We start from the raw sequence: 21,440 nt of genomic DNA, 5'->3' as shown, positions 1-21,440 counted from the left end.
GGCTATTTGGCAACCGTGCGCGCGCTCTCTCTACACTGCTGAAGAAGCGCGGATGATCTGGAAACACAGACAAGCTGGAGTTCGGCGATCTTCATTTTAGATTTTCTACTTAAATTCAAGTGTCATTCAGTCGGTCTGTGTTCTGTCACGAGCCGCTTGCGCTGTTTGTGCGACTAAATCTGCGATCAAAATGCAGGCTGATATATCCACCAGTGTAGGCTATACGAGCAAGAATGCAATGTTCCCCGAATATCCCCACGATTTCAAATGTGACATTGATTTTATACAACAGTAAAAAATTAAGTGATGTACTACATTTAAAACAGCATTGTCAGGCTTATTGCTCTATTTTGCAAGGCTTAACGAATCGTGAGATTCAATGAATGAATAATCAAAGACTCACTCATTGTATTTAATGAACATTGTTTTATTTAAAACATTATTTCTTTTTTCAAAGGTAATATAAATTTAAAAAATGAAATGGAAAAATTGATTAAAGGGGGAAAATATTGTCACTTAATGGAAAAGGTGTGACTGCAGGCTGCAGCCTAAGTGGAAGAGAGTTCCAGGCAGTACAGCACTCTAAAAAATTGGAGAACCACGGAACTTAGGAAAAGGCATATGTAGAACTGCACAAGTGCTACTGCTAAAGAGAGCAATATCAATATTTTCTCATAAGCTTAACTGAATTGTCCTAGAGAGAATAATTATGACATTTTCTGTCTAAAGACTACATATAAAATAACTACCAAAAGTAAATTAACTATCAACTAAAACTATAAAACCAGAATGACTCAAATGTGATTAAGACCAATAAGCATTTTCGTCTGAAGATGAAGACTGACTAAATAAAAAATGGCTGCCAAAATTAACACTGGCCTACACACACGTACGCGCTACACGTACGAACGCTGTTGCAAATGTATTAAGTATGACTGATAATTTAAGTAAAATGTTTTATTTAATTCAAGTAGCCTACTTGTACATAATTATTTTCTAGGGTTTAAAATGTATACAGATTTGACATTTTCCCCTCATACTGTCGGAATGGGTACAAAGTTTGCATTGAATTTCATTTGAAATGGTTTTAAAAAGGTCTTAAAAAGCCTTGCATTTAAGTTGGAGGATCCTGGGGGTACCCAAACAATGCACACTGAAACTACTATACACTTAAATTATACACTTACAGATTTGCAAATGGAATAAGTAGAAAGAGAAGAATATGATTGTAGTTAATAGAGCATGAATAGTTTGCATGGCATATTGCATCCAATCTTAATTCTACTTTTGTAAAGCAAGCAGGCTCAGCCCAGTCTTTGGGTCTCTAACACACCTCTCCATTAATTGCATGTATGTGAGGTTCTCCTGTGTGTTGGGATCAAAGAAACCCTTGGTGTCATCATCGGGATCAGAGAGGATCTTGTTCATCTCCTCATCAAAGTACCCTCTTTGGTAAGCCACCTCAACAGGGACACGATGGCTGTGCACAGGATCAATGATGCCGCCCGTAGCAATCTGAGCTTCTAGCAGACGAATACCATGGTCCTTGACAATCAGATCTTTTTTTAAGGCCTGGAACAAGGAGATTGTTTTGCCTGTGTAGGGGTCTGTGTAACCAGTAACTGCCCGTTCTGCAGACATCAGTTTGCTTTTCCATTCCATCCCCACAATCCCTTCTGCCACCGCCTGCTCTACTGACAGTTTTTTGTTCTTTACTGGATCAATCATAAAGCCAGTGGCAGCCTGTGCCTCAAGTAAAACCAAAGTCGTTCCCGGTGTTAGAAGTCCCTTATTTCTGGCTTCGATTATGCTCATGGTCTGTTTGGTAGACTGCACAAATACACCAGCAATGCAGTTTGTCCCTTTCAGGTATTTTCGCACAGAGTCTATTTCACTTACATGATCAACTGTGACTTTTCCAGTAGTTAGGTCTTTGTACATTTTCTCATCAATGACTTTGGATAGCAGCAACTCATTAGCACTCACATCCTTTCTGATACCTTGGAAGTTGTGCTGTTGGGTTGTCTCTGTTGTTGCTGTGGTGGTGGTAGAAATGGTGTGGGTGCTTGCTCCTGATATCTGTGATACTATGGTCAGAACTATTTCTAAGAATTGTTCAATAGTTATTGTACCTGACTTAAACTGCTGCACCAGTTCTCTCCTCTTTTCCTCAGATATGTAATTTGAATACAGCAGATCCCAAAGTGTCACCAGCTGTCCTTGGAATTTACCTCCTGCTTTCATTGTGGTTGCAGACTTGAGGATATTCTTTGTATGTTCATCGATGAAGAAGTAGTACTCACCCTTTTTCACAATCACAAGGAGGCTCAGGCCAGTGTCGGGGTCTTTAATACACCTCTCCACAAGTTGCAAGTATGTGAGGTTCTCCATTGTGTTGGGATCAAAGAAGCCCTTGGTGTCATCATCGGGATCAGAGAGGATCTTGTTCATCTCCTCATCAAAGTACCCTCTTTGGTAAGCCACCTCAACAGGGACACGATGGCTGTGCACAGGATCAATGATGCCCCCCGTAGCAATCTGAGCTTCTAGCAGACGAATACCATGGTCCTTGACAATCAGATCTTTTTTCAAGGCCTGGAACAAGGAGATTGTTTTTCCTGTGCTGGGGTCTGTGTAACCAGTAACTGCCCGCTCTGCAGACAGCAGTTTGCTTTTCCATTCTGTTCCAATAATCCCTTCAGTCACTGCCTGCTCTACTGACAGTTTTTTGTTCTTCACTGGGTCAATCATAAAGCCAGTGGCAGCCTGGGCCTCAAGTAAAACCAAAGATGTTCCCGGTGTTAAAAGTCCCTTATTTTTGGCTTCGATTATGCTCATGGTCTGTTTGGTAGACTGCACAAATACACCAGCAATGCAGTTCGTCCCTTTCAGGTATTTTCGCACAGAGTCTATTTCACTTACATGATCAACTGTTACTTTTCCAGTAGTTAGGTCTTTGTACATTTTCTCATCAATGACTTTGGATAGCAGCAACTCATTAGCACTCACATCCTTTCTGATACCTTGGAAGTTGTGCTGTTGGGTTGTCTCTGTTGTTGCTGTGGTGGTGGTAGAAATGGTGTGGGTGCTTGCTCCTGATTTCTGTGATACTATGGTCAGAACTATTTCTAAGAATTGTTCAATAGTTATTGTACCTGACTTAAACTGCTGCACCAGTTCTCTCCTCTTTTCCTCAGATATGTAATTTGAATACAGCAGATCCCAAAGTGTCACCAGCTGTCCTTGGAATTTACCTCCTGCTTTCATTGTGGTTGCAGACTTGAGGATATTCTTTGTATGTTCATCGATGAAGAAGTAGTACTCACCCTTTTTCACAATCACAAGGAGGCTCAGGCCAGTGTTGGGGTCTTTAATACACCTCTCCACAAGTTGCAAGTATGTGAGGTTCTCCTGTGTGTTGGGATCAAAGAAACCCTTGGTGTCATCATCGGGATCAGAGAGGATCTTGTTCATCTCCTCATCAAAGTACCCTCTTTGGTAAGCCACCTCAACAGGGACACGATGGCTGTGCACAGGATCAATGATGCCGCCCGTAGCAATCTGAGCTTCTAGCAGACGAATACCATGGTCCTTGACAATCAGATCTTTTTTCAAGGCCTGGAACAAGGAGATTGTTTTTCCTGTGCTGGGGTCTGTGTAACCAGTAACTGCCCGCTCTGCAGAAAGCAGTTTGCTTTTCCATTCTGTTCCAATAATCCCTTCAGTAACCGCCTGCTCTACTGACAGTTTTTTGTTCTTCACTGGGTCAATCATAAAGCCAGTGGCAGCCTGGGCCTCAAGTAAAACCAAAGATGTTCCCGGTGTTAAAAGTCCCTTATTTTTGGCTTCGATTATGCTCATGGTCTGTTTGGTAGACTGCACAAATACACCAGCAATGCAGTTCGTCCCTTTCAGGTATTTTCGCACAGAGTCTATTTCACTTACATGATCAACTGTTACTTTTCCAGTAGTTAGGTCTTTGTACATTTTCTCATCAATGACTTTGGATAGCAGCAACTCATTAGCACTCACATCCTTTCTGATACCTTGGAAGTTGTGCTGTTGGGTTGTCTCTGTTGTTGCTGTGGTGGTGGTAGAAATGGTGTGGGTGCTTGCTCCTGATTTCTGTGATACTATGGTCAGAACTATTTCTAAGAATTGTTCAATAGTTATTGTACCTGACTTAAACTGCTGCACCAGTTCTCTCCTCTTTTCCTCAGATATGTAATTTGAATACAGCAGATCCCAAAGTGTCACCAGCTGTCCTTGGAATTTACCTCCTGCTTTCATTGTGGTTGCAGACTTGATGATATTCTTTGTATGTTCATCGATGAAGAAGTAGTACTCACCCTTTTTCACAATCACAAGGAGGCTCAGGCCAGTGTTGGGGTCTTTAATACACCTCTCCACAAGTTGCAAGTATGTGAGGTTCTCCTGTGTGTTGGGATCAAAGAAACCCTTGGTGTCATCATCGGGATCAGAGAGGATCTTGTTCATCTCCTCATCAAAGTACCCTCTTTGGTAAGCCACCTCAACAGGGACACGATGGCTGTGCACAGGATCAATGATGCCGCCCGTAGCAATCTGAGCTTCTAGCAGACGAATACCATGGTCCTTGACAATCAGATCTTTTTTCAAGGCCTGGAACAAGGAGATTGTTTTTCCTGTGCTGGGGTCTGTGTAACCAGTAACTGCCCGCTCTGCAGAAAGCAGTTTGCTTTTCCATTCTGTTCCAATAATCCCTTCAGTCACTGCCTGCTCTACTGACAGTTTTTTGTTCTTCACTGGGTCAATCATAAAGCCAGTGGCAGCCTGGGCCTCTAGTAAAACCAAAGATGTTCCCGGTGTTAAAAGTCCCTTATTTTTGGCTTCGATTATGCTCATGGTCTGTTTGGTAGACTGCACAAATACACCGGCAATGCAGTTTGTCCCTTTCAGGTATTTTCGCACAGAGTCTATTTCACTTACATGATCAACTGTGACTTTTCCAGTAGTTAGGTCTTTGTACATTTTCTCATCAATGACTTTGGATAGCAGCAACTCATTAGCACTCACATCCTTTCTGATACCTTGGAAGTTGTGCTGTTGGGTTGTCTCTGTTGTTGCTGTGGTGGTGGTAGTAACGGTGTGGGTGCTTGCTCCTGATTTCTGTGATACTATGGTCAGAACTATTTCTAAGAATTGTTCAATAGTTATTGTACCTGACTTAAACTGCTGCACCAGTTCTCTCCTCTTTTCCTCAGATATGTAATTTGAATACAGCAGATCCCAAAGTGTCACCAGCTGTCCTTGGAATTTACCTCCTGCTTTCATTGTGGTTGCAGACTTGAGGATATTCTTTGTATGTTCATCAATGAAGAAGTAGTACTCGCCCTTTTTCACAATAACAAGGAGGCTCAGGCCAGTGTTGGGGTCTTTAACACACCTCTCCACAAGTTGCAAGTATGTGAGGTTCTCCTGTGTGTTGGGATCAAAGAAACCCTTGGTGTCATCATCGGGATCAGAGAGGATCTTGTTCATCTCCTCATCAAAGTACCCTCTTTGGTAAGCCACCTCAACAGGGACACGATGGCTGTGCACAGGATCAATGATGCCGCCCGTAGCAATCTGAGCTTCTAGCAGACGAATACCATGGTCCTTGACAATCAGATCTTTTTTCAAGGCCTGGAACAAGGAGATTGTTTTTCCTGTGCTGGGGTCTGTGTAACCAGTAACTGCCCGCTCTGCAGACAGCAGTTTGCTTTTCCATTCTGTTCCAATAATCCCTTCAGTCACTGCCTGCTCTACTGACAGTTTTTTGTTCTTCACTGGGTCAATCATAAAGCCAGTGGCAGCCTGGGCCTCTAGTAAAACCAAAGATGTTCCCGGTGTTAAAAGTCCCTTATTTTTGGCTTCGATTATGCTCATGGTCTGTTTGGTAGACTGCACAAATACACCGGCAATGCAGTTTGTCCCTTTCAGGTATTTTCGCACAGAGTCTATTTCACTTACATGATCAACTGTGACTTTTCCAGTAGTTAGGTCTTTGTACATTTTCTCATCAATGACTTTGGATAGCAGCAACTCATTAGCACTCACATCCTTTCTGATACCTTGGAAGTTGTGCTGTTGGGTTGTCTCTGTTGTTGCTGTGGTGGTGGTAGTAACGGTGTGGGTGCTTGCTCCTGATTTCTGTGATACTATGGTCAGAACTATTTCTAAGAATTGTTCAATAGTTATTGTACCTGACTTAAACTGCTGCACCAGTTCTCTCCTCTTTTCCTCAGATATGTAATTTGAATACAGCAGATCCCAAAGTGTCACCAGCTGTCCTTGGAATTTACCTCCTGCTTTCATTGTGGTTGCAGACTTGAGGATATTCTTTGTATGTTCATCAATGAAGAAGTAGTACTCGCCCTTTTTCACAATAACAAGGAGGCTCAGGCCAGTGTTGGGGTCTTTAACACACCTCTCCACAAGTTGCAAGTATGTGAGGTTCTCCTGTGTGTTGGGATCAAAGAAACCCTTGGTGTCATCATCGGGATCAGAGAGGATCTTGTTCATCTCCTCATCAAAGTACCCTCTTTGGTAAGCCACCTCAACAGGGACACGATGGCTGTGCACAGGATCAATGATGCCGCCCGTAGCAATCTGAGCTTCTAGCAGACGAATACCATGGTCCTTGACAATCAGATCTTTTTTCAAGGCCTGGAACAAGGAGATTGTTTTTCCTGTGCTGGGGTCTGTGTAACCAGTAACTGCCCGCTCTGCAGACAGCAGTTTGCTTTTCCATTCTGTTCCAATAATCCCTTCAGTCACTGCCTGCTCTACTGACAGTTTTTTGTTCTTCACTGGGTCAATCATAAAGCCAGTGGCAGCCTGGGCCTCAAGTAAAACCAAAGATGTTCCCGGTGTTAAAAGTCCCTTATTTTTGGCTTCGATTATGCTCATGGTCTGTTTGGTAGACTGCACAAATACACCAGCAATACAGTTCGTCCCTGTCAGGTATTTTCGCACAGAGTCTATTTCACTTAAATGATCAACTGTGACTTTTCCAGTAGTTAGGTCTTTGTACATTTTCTCATCAATGACTTTGGATAGCAGCAACTCATTAGCACTCACATCCTTTCTGATACCTTGGAAGTTGTGCTGTTGAGTTGTCTCCGTTGTTGCTGTGGTGGTGGTGGTAGTAATGGTGTGGGTGCTTGCGCCTGATTTCTGTGATACTATGGTCAGAACTATTTCTAAGAATTGTTCAATAGTTATTGTACCTGACTTAAACTGCTGCACCAGTTCTCTCCTCTTTTCCTCAGATATGTAAATTGAATACAGCAGATCCCAAAGTGTCACCGACTGTCCTTGGAATTTACCTCCTGCTTTCATTGTGGTTGCAGACTTGAGGATATTCTTTGTATGTTCATCGATGAAGAAGTAGTACTCGCCCTTTTTCACAATCACAAGGAGGCTCAGGCCAGTGTTGGGGTCTTTAACACACCTCTCCACGAGTTGTAAGTATGTGAGGTTCTCCATTGTGTTGGGATCAAAGAAACCCTTGGTGTCATCATCTGGATCAGAGAGGATCTTGTTCATCTCCTCATCAAAGTACCCTCTTTGGTAAGCCACCTCAACAGGAACACGATGGCTGTGCACAGGATCAATGATGCCCCCAGTTGCAATCTGAGCTTCTAGCAGACGAATACCATGGTCCTTGACAATCAGATCTTTTTTCAAGGCCTGGAACAAGGAGATTGTTTTTCCTGTGCTGGGGTCTGTGTAACCAGTAACTGCCCGCTCTGCAGACAACAGTTTGCTTTTCCATTCTGTTCCAACAATCCCTTCAGTCACCGCCTGCTCTACTGACAGTTTTTTGTTCTTCACTGGGTCAATCATAAAGCCAGTGGCAGCCTGGGCCTCAAGTAAAACCAGAGTCGTTCCAGGTGTCAGAAGTCCCTTATTTTTGGCTTCAAATATGCTCATGGTCTGTTTGGTTGACTGGACATATACACCAGCAATACAGTTTGTTGCACCAAGGTATTTTTGGATAGATTCCATATTGTTTATATCTTCATCATCTACTTCCTCATTGATTATCTTACTAAACATTTCTTTTGAGATGATTTTTGCACCAAATAGTTGACTCGCTGACACTTGTTTTCTCAGACCTTTAAAGGAATGCCTTTTTGTGCTTACCTCAATTGTCATTGCTGTCACCATTTCTGTTATCTCCTCTATTGATAGTTTATTTTGCTTGTATTGGACAAGTAATTCTTTTCTCTTCTCTGCAGATATATACTCTGAGTGTAGTACATCCCAAAGGGATACACGTTTGTCTGCAAACTTTCCAGCATTGATGATCACTGATTTTTCTTTGAAGACATTTATTATTTGTTTGTCATTGAAGGTTGAGCTTTCAGCACTCTTTTCAGTTATTGGGAGAAGTAGCATGCCGGTTGTTGAACTCTTTTCACATTTCTTCATGAGCTGATGGTAGGTAAGAGGTTCTTTTGTTTGGGGGTCTGAAAACCCTTTTTCACTATTACTAAGATTTACCAGAAGATCACTGGTCTCCTTATTCAAGCATCCTTTCATAATTGCTTTTTGAACAGGCAACCGATAGCTTCCAATTGGATAAATAATTCCCCCTGTGGCAAGCTGTGCATCTAAGAGGTTCAGTCCATGTTTCCGAGGGATGAGTCCTTTATTCATTGCTTCAAATAAGCATATCTGCTCATCTGTGTATGGGTCTGTGAAGCCAGTGACAGCACGTTCAGCCAATAGCAAGTGCTCCAATATCTCTGGTCCAATAAGTTGAGCTCTGACAGCCTCTATGACTGAGTGATGTGTGTTTTTGATTGGATCGATAACATATCCAGTTGCTGCCTGAGCCTCAAGCAACAACAGTGCTGCATTGGAAGGGAGTAGGCCTTCAGTTTTTGCCATGTTTAAGCTTAACACTTTTCCTGATGGATGAAGCTTAACCCCAGCAATACTTCCAGTGCCCTTCAAATACCTTTGAACAGATTCAAGTTTAACCACATTTGCCAGCGTCTCCTTACCATGTTGCAGTGCTTGGTAAGTACTGGTGTCAATGATTCCAGACTCATGCAGCTGTTGCACAGAAACAGGTTTTCTCAGGCCCATTGTTGTTTGAGGAGCTGCTTCTTTCTGTTCTAGTGTTTGAATAGTTGTGGTAACCACGGTGACAACATCCTTGATATTTATCTTGCCCAAACAAAATTGTTCAAAGTACTGCTGCCTCTGTTCATCTGTGAAGTATTCAGAATGAATTATCTCCCAAAGAGACAGTGATTTTCCAGAGAAACGGCCAACAGGAATGACAACTTTGTTTTTCTCAAATTCTTCCTTAATCTCAACGTCTGAGATGATTTTTTGTGATTTCTCTTGTGTTTTCCCTTTTTCGGCAACTGGAAGAAATAAAAGACCAGTATCGGGATCCTTGATGCATCGTGCGATCATCTCCATGTAAGTCAGATTTTCTTGTGTGGTGGGATCAAAAAATCCTTTAGTGTCATCGATTTGATCAGCAAGGATCTGGTTTAAGTCAGAATCAAAATAACCCTTCCGGAAAGCAACATGAAGTGGCAAATGTAAACATGTTAAGGGATCAATGATGCCACCTGTAGCAATCTGGGCTTCAAGCAGACGAATGCCATGCTGCTTTACAATAAGTTCTTTCTTGATTGCTTCAAAAAGTGATATTGTCTTGCCTGTGTATGGGTCTTTGTAACCAGTCACTGCTTTCTCTGCAGCCAGGAGTTTTTCATATAACTCTGGAGCAATGATTTTCTGCTTCAGTGCCTCATCAACATTGAGTTTCTTGTTTTGTATTGGATCAATAATAAACCCAGTGGCAGCCTGTGCTTCAAGAAGACACAAGGCAGTGCCAGGGGTAAGATGGCCTTCTTTTTTGGCTTTGTAGATGCTCATTTTCTGATTAGACTTTTGTAATATTACACCTGCTATACAGCTTGTTCCGCTGAGGAAGTTCCTCAAAGTGCCCGTCTCAATGAGATCTTTGATTGTCAGCTTCCCCTCAATAACATTTTTGTATTTATTTTCATCTATTATTCCCAAATTCAGCAGCTCCAAAATGGAAACTTTTCCCCTGAGACCATCCACACTGAGGTCAGCATTTCTTTGTACTTCTTTGCGTTCAATGATCTCTAAAATTATTGTGATGATTTCTTCAATTGTGATTGCCTTTGATTTGTAACATTTTAACAGCTCCTGTCTTTTCTCCTCAGACAAATATTCAGAGTTGATGAGATCCCAGAGTGTCACTTTCTTGCTGCTGAATCTGCCATATCTCACAGAGACATACGTGGTGTGGAAGGCCTCTTTGGTGCTGTCCCCGATCTTGACTCTCTTATCGTTCCCTTTGATTATCAAAAGGCAAAGGCCCGTGCTTTGGTCAGTGACACATCTGGACATAAGTTGCATATAGGTAAGGTTTTCATGAGTGTTTGGGTCAAAGAATCCTTTTGTGTCATCAGTTGGATCACAAAGGGTCTGATTCATTTCACAATCAAAGAATCCTCGTTTATAAGCAGTTTTAACTGGAATGCGATGGCTATTTACAGGATCAATAATGCCCCCTGTAGCAATCTGGGCCTCTAGCAGACGTATACCATGATCTTTCACAATTAAATCTTTTTGCATTGCTTGGAACAATGAGATTTTCTTGCCAGTGTATGGATCATGGTAACCTGTCACTGCCTTCTCTGCTGAGGATAGTTTTGCATGAAGATCAGCCCCTACCACCCGTGCCTTCACTGCATCATCTACAGAGAACTTTAGATTAGCAATTGGGTCAATTATGTGTCCTGTTGCAGCCTGGGCTTCAAGAAGAACAAGTGATGTTCCTGGCCTCAGAATCCCTTTTTGTCGGGCTTGGTAGATTGACAACACTTGTGAGTCGGGAAGCAGCACACCAGCAATGCTTGGTTTGCCTTGTAGATATGTATGCACAGATGCATTCTCCGTAACATCTTTGACAGTCTTTTTTCCTTCTCTGAGATCTTCTAGATCGTGCTCTGTGATGATATCAGCCTCGAAGAGCTGGTTTGCACTTACTTTTTCCCTTATACCTTCAAAAACTACTTTAGCAGTTTTCACTGAATGTTCAATGATCTCCAAGACTTTAGTGACTATAAATTCAATCGTGACTGTTCTGTTTCTGTATTGCTGGATAAAGTCTAGCCTTTGCTGTTCAGTGAAGTATTCAGACATTAGTAATTCCCAGAGTGAAACAGTCATTCCAATGTATTTTCCATATGTCACTTTCACCATGACACCCTTGAATACTTTTTTGATGTCATAGCCAATGAATGTGTGACTCAGACTACCAGATGAATCCTGAATGGGCAACAATGTAAGTCCTGTAGTAGAGTCGATGACACAACGATCCAGCAATTGAAGATATGTCAGATTATCCTTTGTGTTTGGGTCAAAGAATCCTTTAGTGTCGTCTTCGGGATCCTTAAGGATGGCATTCATCTCCTCATCGAAGAAGCCACGCTTGTATGCTACATCCACAGGAACTCTGTGACTGTAAATTGGATCAATAATTCCTCCAGTTGCAATTTGTGCTTCAAGCAAGCGGATTCCATGCTCCTTCACAATCAGTTCCTTCTTCAGAGCTTGAAAAAGAGAAATGGTTTCACCAGTGTATGGGTCCTTGTAACCAGTAACTGCACGTTCTGCTGCAAGCAATTTTGCATGGTATTCTGGTCCTACAAGTTTTTGTTTAATGGCTGCATCTACAGTGAATGTCTTGTTTTCAACAGGGTCAATCATGAATCCAGTTGCAGCCTGTGCTTCTAGCAGAATCAAAGCAGAACCAGGCATGATTATTCCTTGTCTCATTGCCTGATAGATGCTCATTTTCTTATTTGTGGAGAGCACAGCTACGCCCCCAATGCTCTTTTTACCTTCTAGATATTCTCTAACTGTTTCCATTAACATCACGTCTTGGGTGGTGGTTTTACCATCATGTAGATTTTTAAATGTCTGTTTGTCAATTATTTTTGATGCCAGAAGCTCAGCAGAGGTTACACCTCTGCGGAGGCCTTTAAACGTGATGTACATCGGGAAAAGCAGTAAACCTGTGTCTGGGGCTACGGTGCATTTCTTTATCAGCGATGGATAGGTGAGGTTTTCCTGAGAGTTTGGGTCATAGAATATTTTAAGATCATCCATCTGGTCTCTGAAAAGATCTTTGTCGTAGTGACCTTGTCCATTGGCTTGTTCTTCTGTTAGGTAGCATTTTTCAATAGGGTCATAGATCCCTTTGCCAGAGATCTGTGCCTCAAGTAGTCTAATGCCATACTCTTTTGGAACGACATCTTTCTGCATGGCCTGGAAGAGTGAGATTTGTTGGTTGGTGTAAGGATCTGTGTAGCCCATGATGGCCCTCTCAGCGAATTGAAGTTTCTCTTTCATTTCACGTCCTACAATGCCTTCCTTTACCGCATCTTCTACGGTGAATATCCTGTTTTTGACTGGGTCGATGATTCCTCCTGTTGCAGCTTGGGCTTCTAACAGTGCCAGACATGTTCCTTGATTCAACAAGCATTTCTTGTAGGCTTGGTATATTGTAATTGTTTCATTTGAATGTTCAAGAAACACCCCAGCTACTGGCCCCTGAGAATTGCAATTTTCCTGTGCTGGCATTTTTTTATGGATATTTTCTTGCACCAGCTTCTGTGGATTACATAAGAATAATTATTAGCAATGCGTTAATAAAATTATCCCGATACATTTAAGTTATGCATATGTTTTGTTTACTGTACACTGTAAAAAAACGTTTTAATTTTTAAAGAAAAATGCTACAGTAAAAACATGTTAATTGGTTATCTGCTTTTGCAAGAAAAAACACATTTTAAACTAATTACCACATCATTTATGGTATAAAAAAAACAGTAAAAAGACATTCCCAGAAGTCCCTGTATTACACATCACATACGCTATGATTACATTTTTAATAAATAATTTTGTTTCTTCTTATTTTTGTCATCGGTGATGTACATTGTTACATTGTGTTACATTCTATGTTAATTAATTTAACATATATTTCATTATTTTAGTGTTGTGTGTTGCTGATGGTGTTTTGTCTTTGTATGTAGGACCCTGTGCACCATCTATATTGAGTATTGACCATGTTTTTTGAACAGGCTGCTTATGATGAACTCTGATTCATCATGTAGCTTTCTATTATTTCGCCTGGATTATTGTGGTGGTTATCGGTACATTTTAAGGTTAAAAAACTTAGATTTTGTTATATTAATATTATATTACTTAATGACATATACTGTTCTAAGTTGTAAAATATGCAGGCATCCTTTAAAACTGGAAACATTGCCATAGCATTGTTTACGGTGAATTTTTGGCAACCACAGCTTTTTTTTTTACCCTAAAATTAACAGGATATTTTTTACAGTGTAGAAAAAGCACATGGCAAAACTGTGCAGTGCAGGTACACCACAGAAAACCATAACATAAAGATGAATAGTTAAAACTGTTTGTGCTAACAATGAAAGCACACTTTGCCTTTATCATGACTTGTCCTGACAAGAAAAACTTTTTGAACATTGCATCATTTGGCCCTGTAAGCAATGGAAAACTGGAAATACAGGATGGTGATGTACTTTGGAAGAATGTTGGATAAAGAATCAATGACCCAGACAAGCTTTTTACTTGTCAGTTACACAATCATGCACAAAAGGGCATTTTCCTCTCTCTCTCTCTCTCTCTCTCTCTCTCTCTCTCTCTCTCTCTCTCTCTCTCTCTCTCTCTCTCTCTCTCTCTCTCTCTCTCTCTCTCTCTCTCTCTCTCTCTCTCTCTCTCTCTCTCTCTCTGTTTTTTAGTTAATGGCAAAACAACAAAAAAATAATGATACTGAAGACAAAAGACAATATTACATGTATGTGCAAATATATATGTGTAAACTTTTTGTTGTTGCACAATTGCATTAGACGATACATTTTCTGACATTCACTCAAGCCATGCCACTCATCCATACAGACACGTGTTTAAATCTTTTTTTTAGCTTTTATTTCCATATTTCAAATATAGTGGAAACATTCAATTACAAATCAAAGCATTAACCAAATTTGATCAAGTCTACGTTATTTTTATTTTTTTAAAGGAAGCAAAGGAATATTATTCTGTTAAAAAAAACAGCAGCTTCAACATTTATCTCTTCAAACTCAAACACTTATTAAATGAAAAAATCTTAAAATATTTAAATTCACTTTAAATTACTGAACTGGTATGTAGTTGCATAATTGTTTTTCATAAATGCAGCAAAATGCTGAGTCAACCAACTTATGGCAACTGGCCAGTATTTCTGCTCAGGATAAATAAACTACATTCTACGGTTCCTGTGAAATTTTGGGGTTTGCCTTAAATTTTTGCCGATTCTACACATGCCGTTTTTTCAACAATGGTGCTTCTTTCTGATAGCTTCGATCAAACGTCTTCTGACTGTAACAGTACCTACAGGTAATTTTAGATCATCATACATTTTTCTGGAGGTGATGATTGGCTGAATCTTTGCCTTTCTGACTATTCTTCAATCCATTTTAACAGTAGTTGCTCGTTTCTTTTTAATCAAAATGCCTTGTTCCTCCGAACAATGTTTGGAATCGGCCCATTTTACTTCGCAATTAGAAATATATTTTATAACAATATGCAAAACATTTGCTTCCCTTCTTCCTTGATAAAGAACAATTAATGGCACCTCTTTTTTTCACAGAACGAATTAAACTCCACACTGCTATTATTTTGAACACATCCATTTTAATGAATGATTTAATTACTCAGAACAAGCAGCGTGCATGTTATGATAGTTAGGTATTTTTATTACACTTTACTTGCAATGCAGAAATATCACTACTAATAAAAGGTTCATCAGGTTACTAATGTTGTTCTGCTATCACAATTTTAATGCTTTTATAACAAGGACCTGACATCCTTATGTAAACACTGAATGTTTTATGCAAAATCTTCTGCAAGTAATCTTTGCTTTACATATTTTAGTTATAAAGTCTCACTGCTGCAATCAGCCATGAATAGCTTTAGCAAGTAAAAAACTTACACAATGAAAAGGGCTGCTAATGGCCTCTTCCTGTCAAAATTCCTTGGATGCAGACCGTGTTAGGTATAAATAAGGACTAACCATAAGGTCACATGACTTAGACACTTTCTAAAAGAGCACTCAAATGAACACTACTTCAAGTACACTTTCTGTAGCTGTTTGTAAAGGTTAGTTTTATTGAACCATAAAGGTATTGTAGATTACACAAATCTTTTGGTAAATGGCTACACTATTTTTAATTTTGTCATTCATCTGAGTATCAACATTTGTGAATTTAGACAAAGTTTTGAGGTTAATTTATCTATTTATTTTGTCTCTGGTATGACATTGTATTATGTTGAATATCATAGTTTACACCCCGTATAGTGTTCCTATTTTTAAATATAATAATTATTGTAATTATGAATTAGATTAGACATCTTTGCTTTCATTAAAACTGAATGAGTGAAGTCATTAAATGTGCATTTATAGTGTTGCTATAATTCAATTATTAACTAAATTGTCAAAAAAAGTCATTATTTTACATTAATGACACTTTAATATGTAGGATATATATATATATATATATATATATATATATATTAATAATAATAATATCAAAAGTAATTTATACATTCTGTAAAAGTTTAGCCATTTTATGCTATAACAACTAAATTAGCAAATGTTTCTATTTATTTCCTATAATAATACATTGGCTGATGGATCATCATCCTGCACATGCTAAACCTATATCGAAATATGTTTCTTCCCCAATCCATTTTTTCCCACAAAGTTTTTAAACCCAAATTATAAATTATATTATTTGACCATGGTTAAATGGTGTGATGCATAATAATGCACATTAACTGTATTGTACTTTTAAAATTATTGAGAAAGCTAAGAATATACATGTATAGGTGTACTATACTTCCACAATGCACTAAAATACACAGAAAGCCTACTTCCATAATTTGACGGATAGCTCATTTACTTGTCCCATGAAGTAGGCAAAATTATTTATTTACTTTCTTGTGTTTTAGACTTCTTCATTTGAAATTCACTTTTAATAAAAAAAAAATCTAAACTCATAATGTAAATGTTTAACCAGTCCTCTTACCATATAAAAATTAGATTACATTATATAACCATAAAGGTGTCCAACTGTTCACTGTTTGCAAATATTTGCACTTTCATAAAGCATTTTAGCTAAGCATTTATTGCCAGGAGGTGTGATCGATCAAGTTAACATATGTTGAACAGGACATTCTTAAGACATAATGAATTATGGCACACACGTCTTCAGTTACTTAAAAGTCCTTGCTTTACAATGTTACCACTGCCACTTTTTTTAAAAAAGCTAACAACAATGCAATTTCAAGTACTCTTTAGCTTATCTAAGACAAAAAAAAAAAAAAAAGTTTCACTGCGAACTCATTCTTACCTCTTTCAATGTTTTTTTTTTGCAAGAGGGTTTCAGTCAGATTCCAGTTGAGGGTGTTTTTTTCCTGCTCACTAAGACTTGATGTGGGTCAAGCAGACTGCGGACACTGAGTAAAAAAAACCGAGTGTGCTTCCTTCCTTCCTTTCCTCTGTTTAATATACTGATCAGTCAGTGCCAAACTCCACCTCCATGAACATTCCCCCCTCTTGCCTCAAACAAACCTTGCTGCTGACTGAAGGAATGCCCTCTCTTTTTTTCTTAATATGCAAACAAGCCAAGGCATATGTTGCAGTCATAATAAATTGACTCATTGCCCTTACCCCACTATGCTTAAGCAACGTGTCATGCTCATGTTCAAACTGACAATGAAAACCTGTTCTCATGAACGATTTTATCAGTGCATTTCACTAGTATTCTCTCAAGTTTGTGCACAGTTTCTGTTAATAATTCAAATGATGTAAATTGCATGTGATGTCTTATCTCTGACACAGAAGGCATGGTCATTAAACAAGAGCCCGCTTAACCTGCAGCTTTTGGTTTTGTTGTGCAAATATCCTTGAAAGAGGTGGAAGTATCATACATTAAGACTTTATTACAGTCCTTGACAGTATATCTTATTGAACTGAATCATCACTTATCTTGCTACAGCTGCATTACAGCAGAATTTGAAGTTGATATGTTTTCTTCTGGATTTGTTGATGAATAGAAAGTTTAAAAGAACAGAATTGATTTGAAATAGAAATCGGTAGCAATTTATTTTAACAGTCCTGTTCCGCATGTACATACTATGTACTGTACTTATTATAGCAATTACAATAACTGGGTTATAACTATAGGTACTAACCCTGAACATAACCTCAAACCATATAGTTAGTTACTATATATTACCAGTACTTTCTTGGGTAAGTAAACCGTAAGTAAACCTACTGTAATATAAAGTGTAACCTAGAAATCTTTTGTAACATTATAAATGTATTTACTGTCACTTTTGATAAATTGACTGTCCTTGCTAAACAAAAAAATTTTAATTTCTCAAAAAAAAGAAAGAAAAAAAAAGAATTCTGACCCCAAACTTTTGAATGGTATTATAGTAACTCAAATTAAATTATATTAAATTATATTATGTATATAGTCGAGTGTTTATGTGTTTATCTTAGTTAATGCCTTAATTAAGATATGAACAATGGACACTTTATTTATTAATTCATTCATTTTTTAAACAGTTATTTATAGAAAAACTGTAGTATATAAGGGGTTTATAAGTGTGCAATTTGAAATCTGACCCATTTTTTAAAAACTAAGCTCCTACATGTTTCGCAACACGTTTGCCAGAGAAATGTTGAGTGTCAGCGTCCCACAGGTTGGACGTTTGCCATTATATATTTAAAACAATAATATCTTAGTAAAAACCGAAAGTAATATTGACAAACTATATATCATTTGAAAGCTTAAAATCTCCAGTTTTCATATTTGGTGGCTGTTTACTAAAATAAATTACAGAGGAGCAGCAATTCATCAATTTGCAACAAGAACATTTCATATTCATTAGGAGTATTTAGGCCTTTATTTTGAAATGGCAATAAACATGAAAAATCGTGAAAAATTGGTAGAAACCTCAGTTTGTTTTCATGCCAAGAGTTCAAAAGATAACACCAATTCCATTTTATGAAAAAAAAAGGTCTGAAAATGTTTTAAATAAGAAAAAATCTCGATTCGTGATGCTGTAGCGAGCTATCACGCACATATGTGGTCTTTGTATGCTTATTAGAGGTTGAATTCAAATCAAATACTGCCAAACCACCCATATTACTTCTGAATAGGATGTATACTTCATAAATTGTATGAAAATTATGGAAATACATGGTTCAGATCACTCAAAACATATGAAAATGGAGGCACCCTTATATGGGCAGTAATGGAGTCTGGTGTTCACCTAGTGAAAAAGTTTGGAACTGCACCCAAATAAAATCTTCCTGAAAGCTCATTTTTTGAGATATCAACCTAAAATTTGGAACACAACTTGTTCAGATTTTTGGATTTCATTTGCCTGCAGTTTAAGAGTAAAATATATTTTGTAATATATATATTTTATGTAAAATATGAATAATTATATATTACATAAATATTACATAAACTCAAACTTATATAACTTTTTTTCTCTTTCATTTTTAATCATTTCTACACTTCTACAATAATCTGGAAAATCTTCTTTAAAACAAGACCAACCATAGGTCTATATTCCAAAGCATTCTTGAATTACAACCATTTAAGTTTGGATAGTGATTTCTATGTCTATGCGAAAAAAAGGGAGGGGGGGGGGGGGGGGGGGTGACAGTCAAAGGGTTAATATCTTGCCCCATTACTTTAAATCATCAAATGTGCAAAATATTTGCATATTGTAGAAAATATCATGTTGCTGATTTGACTAGCTGAAGCTATGCATGTTGCCAAAACCACACCACACCTCGTCTTGTTGCTGGAGCCGCTTCAGGCAACAAACCTGGAGCTGTTCCAGACTTCTCAAGTATTTTGAATTTCTCACCTTTCAGTGAAAAGGGCTGGTATGTTGACACCCCCACACTGCTGCAGACAGAAGTGACCAATAAGAACTGCATAAGAATACATTGGATTGCATGCAATGTCTTATCTCTGTTTATTGGAGACACTTTCACTGGGCATAGAATGAGGTCTTGCTCTACTTGCTGCTCTTTGTTTGTGGATAAATACCTTAAGGCAAGCAACCAGGTTAAGATGGACCATTGACGAAAATGTCACACCTTAGTGATTGAACCTAGAATTGATCACAAAGTACTGCATGTTTCGAGAGAATGATTGGTGAAATGTGTTGTTTTGACTTAGGTTGGTGATAAAATGTAATTATGAGGGGGGTTTTTTCTGATCCACACCAACCTTATTAGCTAGTTTTTCAAACTATCAGTCTTGATTGAGGAATATCTGCACTATTAAGGATTGTGAAATTACGAAGGAAAAACATTATACAATGTAGCAGTTCATGTTGATGTAATCTAAACCTTCAGGGCAAATCCAAACTTTTCAACTATATTGTCATTATATGAGGTTGCCTGTTACAGAAAGGATCTTGTAATTATCTTATCAGATCCAGATAAGTCTAGCTCATAGTGAAAGGTGTGGTTTCATGCTTGTACTTTCATGTTGAGAGGGTTGTATTCAGATGCAAAAATCCACTTAACTCTGTTCCAGTTTCTTTTGTTAGAGATGTTCACAATCACCATATTCATGTTTAAACCACTCCAGAATTTTTATGATGTTAGGTTACGTTATGATTTCCCGTTTGTCTTTCCGCTCACTTTTCACGTCTACTCTCACACCTGTTAGATAGAATCGTGAAGAACTGACATAACAACTATGCAAGGCTTGGCCAGAAGAAACAAGGTGCGGCAGTTTACGGTCTGTTTTCTTTCCTTGGAAAAAAAAAAATCTCTCATTTGATCTCTCATTAGATCTCTCATTTTGACATTTCTCATAAAAATAAGCTGTGTGAAAAAGTTTTTTCTCATATGTTTTTTTAACAATGCTATTTGCTTAAGCTACTTTTTCTAATATTTACAACCCCCTAGCAAAATTTAAGATGTGCCCTAGTATTGAAATAAAACATAACAAAAGAATATAAAAACGTGAACAAAAAATTAAAACTATGCCAGATGGGGATAGATTTAGCCTTAAACTCTCCCTAGTAAAAGCTGGTTATTTCGGGAATTATTGAAAAAATTTAATGTTTCATGTTAGTTAAATTATCCTACAATTAACTGAATATCAGCAACAGATTATGTCAAAATTATGTGATTTTAAGTATCGCATTTATTAGAGATTAAATCCTCTGAGGCGAGCAAGGCCAATTATTTTGAATCCCACTTTATTTTAAATTATGTACTAACATTTGAATTAATCATTTGATAAAATGCACTTATTGTGTAGATGCATGTTTTTACTTATATTTAGTAAAATACCTGCATGTCATTACATAATAACAATTACCATTTAACCCACCGTAAACCTACCCATCCCACCAAACCTGTCCTGCGCCCTTTACCAACATCCCACCTCAATTGCAGCAACAGTGTTTTGCAATCATAAAGACACCTTATATAAAGGCGTAACCATTATTTTTAATAAATATAAGTGTTTTCATAAAGTTGCTACGCGCCCTAAATAGTTTCAGTCCTGTCTTCCCTTTAATATTTATAGTATACCTATATTTATAGTAAACATTATATATGCAATTAGTTGTCTAAAGCCACACTGCATTATGAATATACTGTAGTCACAATAAAGGGGTTAACAACATCCTTACTGCCAGTGAATATATATTATTGGAATCACCACCAAACACCAAAGATGTTTTGAGCCACAGTGTTGAATGATTTAACAGTTTGTCAAACCCTGATGGAACATTTATGTTTTTCTGTTCGAGTAATATTAATTGCATTTTGCACTGCACATTCAGAAAACACAGACTTCCATTGCAATACAAAGCAACATGTCCACTACAAAGAAACATGTATTTTACTGCTGCTCCCAGATGGATAATGCATCACATTTTTTGTTCATTGTTCTTATCTGACACCCAGACACCCACAATGTCCCGAATAACAGGAAGTCAAGAGCATGAGAGAGAGCACCTAAAGTGATGTAATTCTTATTAGTAGGAGCAAAACATTTTAGTAAATGATGCCTTCAAATTTGGTTACACTTTATAAGGTCTCATTTATTGACATTAATTAGTGCTCTAACCAGGGTTCGATTTGAGGGAGGGATGACATCCCCCTTGTTGAAAAAACGGTGCTATTTGTAGCTTATTCAATGTATTTGTTTACATTGTGAGTATTTGCAGCACATGTAGTCAAATTGATGATGTTTTCTTAATTTGCTAGTGTTCTTTTT

General features: G+C 38.2%; 1 protein-coding gene across 1 annotated transcript; it reads right to left on the bottom strand.

Annotated features, from left to right (window-relative positions):
* Nucleotides 1–406: 406 nt before the first annotated feature.
* On the bottom strand, nt 407–16,752 carry eppk1 (epiplakin 1). The gene is made up of 2 exons (XM_077195394.1): nt 16,518–16,752; nt 407–12,702 (listed from the first exon to the last, which is right to left on the bottom strand). Exon 2 carries the CDS (start codon nt 12,670–12,672, stop codon nt 1,282–1,284), a length of 11,391 nt encoding a protein of 3,796 aa, XP_077051509.1. The 5' UTR covers nt 12,673–12,702; nt 16,518–16,752; the 3' UTR covers nt 407–1,281.
* Nucleotides 16,753–21,440: the final 4,688 nt, after the last annotated feature.

Source organism: Siphateles boraxobius, unplaced genomic scaffold (genome assembly GCF_051911475.1).
Source record: "Siphateles boraxobius isolate OS27281-9 unplaced genomic scaffold, OSU_SipBor_1 33, whole genome shotgun sequence".
NCBI lineage: Eukaryota > Metazoa > Chordata > Actinopteri > Cypriniformes > Leuciscidae > Siphateles > Siphateles boraxobius.
This window is presented reverse-complemented; position numbering and strand designations above follow the sequence as displayed.